We start from the raw sequence: 2,725 nt of genomic DNA on the forward strand, positions 1-2,725 counted from the left end.
AAAATGTCTTCATGGAACATGATCTTTACTTAATATACTAATGATTTTTGGCATAAAAGAAATCTATAATTTTGACCCATACAATGTATTGTTGGCTATTGCTACAAATATACCTGGTTTTGTGCTCCAGGGTCACATATGTGCTCACCCTCCGGCCATCCAAGATTAGGATGAGTTTGTTTCTTCATCAGTGCCCGTATTCACAAAAGGGTTATTTCACCCCAAAATGAAAATTCTGTCATTAATTACTCACCCTCATGTCGTTCCAAACCCGTAAGACCTTCCTGCTCTGTTAATTAAAAGGCTGTTTAGATGCATATCCACTAATTATGTGAAGAACACAGGCTGACAATTAGCTGAACATGTACTTAATTAGTGGCACTTATCTGCATTTTAAAATATTTGAATGTGGCAACATTTTTATTTTTAAAACTTTATTTGAATATGGCGACATAATATTGCACTCTACAATATTCCTATGAATGAATCTCTGACAGAGACTATCAGCCAATCACTGTGTGCATAGTTAGTAAGCTTGATGACATCATGCATAGCAATGAGCTCAGCCCCGCCCCCTTACTCTGAGCTTAAGACTTCTCTCTATTCCTTAGTACAAGTATGCAACTGAAATGTTCCCAAGTCCAGAAACGTAGTAAGGACATCGTTAAAACAGTCCACGTGACATAAAGTGGCTCAACTTCAATTTTGCGAAGCTATGAGAATACTTTTTGTACGCAAAGAAAATATCACAATGCATACGCACGCTTTAACCTAAGCGTAAACAACGCCGATTACGTTCTGGGGTACTCTCCAAAATGGCAGAAGACGTAACTCGGGGGAGAAGAATTGTTGAATAAAGTCGTTATTTTTGTTTTCATTGCACTCTACAATATTCCTATGAATGAATCTCTGACAGAGACTATCAGCCAATCACTGTGTGCATAGTTAGTAAGCTTGATGACATCATGCATAGCAATGAGCTCAGCCCCGCCCCCTTACTCTGAGCTTAAGACTTCTCTCTATTCCTTAGTACAAGTTTGCAGCTTTGTGAATAGGTTTAAAGAGAAAACTCTTTTTTACTGCTATTTAGGAGAACTCTTAGTGGCAAGATAAAATGTTTTGTGAATATGGGTCCTGATTTGTAGAAATGCAGCATTGCATCAGTGTCTCACTGCAAGTGAATGGGTGCCGTCAGAATGAGAGTCCAAACAGCTGATAAAAACATCACAATAATCCACAAGTAATCCACAGCACTCCAGTCCATCAGTTAACATCTGGAGAAGACAAAAGCTGAAACTAATCCAGCATTAAGACGTTTCTAACTAAAACACCATAGAGTCCATAATCCATAACGCATGATTCACTTTTTCACTGGAGGAAGCGTTATTATGGACTCTATGGTGTTTTATTTAAAAACATCCTGATGGATTTGTTTCTTACAAACACACAGCTTCCGGCATCTCAAGACGTTATCTGATGGACTGGAGTGGTTTGGATTGCTTATGATGTTTTTACATTACTGGCAAAACATTTATTTTTTCATTAATTGGTCAATTTTGAGTTTTTGGGCTGCTTGGCTTTTCATAACATGTTGATTTGGACTAGTGGAACAAAAACCTCCAAAACACACATTTAAGTGTTTATTTTATTGCACTTCTATTATCTATTTGCGTATGTGGATTCCAATCTCAATCCATATCTTTAAAGAGCTTTTTCTCTCACAAACACCCAGTTTCTGATTTATATTCTGGAAATGTATGCAAATGAGTGCCTGTTTAATAAGGTAATGCACGGTTTGCATATTAAGTTTCATAAAACTTACAATACAAACAATGTTTGCAATTCTTCAGCTGGGGAAGCATGGTGGTGTTAATTAGTTATGTGTCTTTGGTTTGAACATCACTGGATATCAATTGGTGACCAACACAAGACCAAAACTGTTTATTGCACAAAAGCAGCATGATCTGCTTTGAGCGTCATATCAAACCTGCAGCTTAAATACTGAGATTAAATATTGTTCAGTTAAAATGACACTGTGTTTGAAGTGATGAACAGTCGATTAACTCGTGTGTAATGTGCTCCCAGGTGTTTTCTCACCTGTCGGTGAAGGAGAGATGTCTGGGCGCGTCTCTGGTCTGTAAATACTGGCGCGATCTCTGCTTAGACTTCCAGTTCTGGAAACAGATCGATCTCAGCGGCCTCCAGCAGGTTTGTGCTCATTCCAAATCATCTCTAAAACTACTTTAGTTATAGAATTATTTTGTGCATGACTGTTAGGGCTGCAAGATCAAGATGATCAAAAGAAAAGCAAAATCGTGCACCAACCATGTTCCCAAACTGCTAATGAAAGAAGCACTTATCCAAAAAACAAACAACGTTTCATGGGCTTCCTGCAGTTTTCAGTCAAAATAATAGTTCAGTGGTTTAATATTGGAAAAAGAAATATTAGAATGGTGATTTTACAGTTGTAAAATAAAATTATTATTTGTATTAGTATTATATTTCTTGGATACTCAATTAGTTTGTATTTTACACTGAAATGTATTACAATAGTATTTTTTTTGTTTATTTAGATATTATTATAAGAAATAATTATAATTTTGGCCAAATTGTGCAGCCCTACAAACAAGTATAGCAAACCTGGATTAAAAAATAAAAATAAATAAATACATTTTTTATCAGAAAAATCACAATTCGATTACCCCCCCCCCCCACACCCACACCC

The 2,725-nt window shown here is 36.5% G+C and overlaps 1 protein-coding gene across 2 annotated transcripts in view; it reads left to right on the forward strand.

The window, feature by feature from the left end:
* Positions 1-2,725, forward strand: part of LOC107661528 (F-box/LRR-repeat protein 17-like) — a 113,219-nt gene that overhangs the window by 3,444 nt on the left and 107,050 nt on the right. For both annotated transcript variants that reach the window (XM_016451156.1, XM_016451157.1), the window contains exon 3: positions 2,086-2,208. In XM_016451156.1, coding sequence (XP_016306642.1) covers positions 2,086-2,208 — 123 coding nt within the window. The remainder of the gene's footprint in view (positions 1-2,085; positions 2,209-2,725) is intronic.

The sequence above is a fragment of the Sinocyclocheilus anshuiensis genome, unplaced genomic scaffold (assembly GCF_001515605.1).
Source record: "Sinocyclocheilus anshuiensis isolate Anshui unplaced genomic scaffold, SAMN03320099.WGS_v1.1 scaffold479, whole genome shotgun sequence".
In the NCBI taxonomy this organism is placed as follows: domain Eukaryota; kingdom Metazoa; phylum Chordata; class Actinopteri; order Cypriniformes; family Cyprinidae; genus Sinocyclocheilus; species Sinocyclocheilus anshuiensis.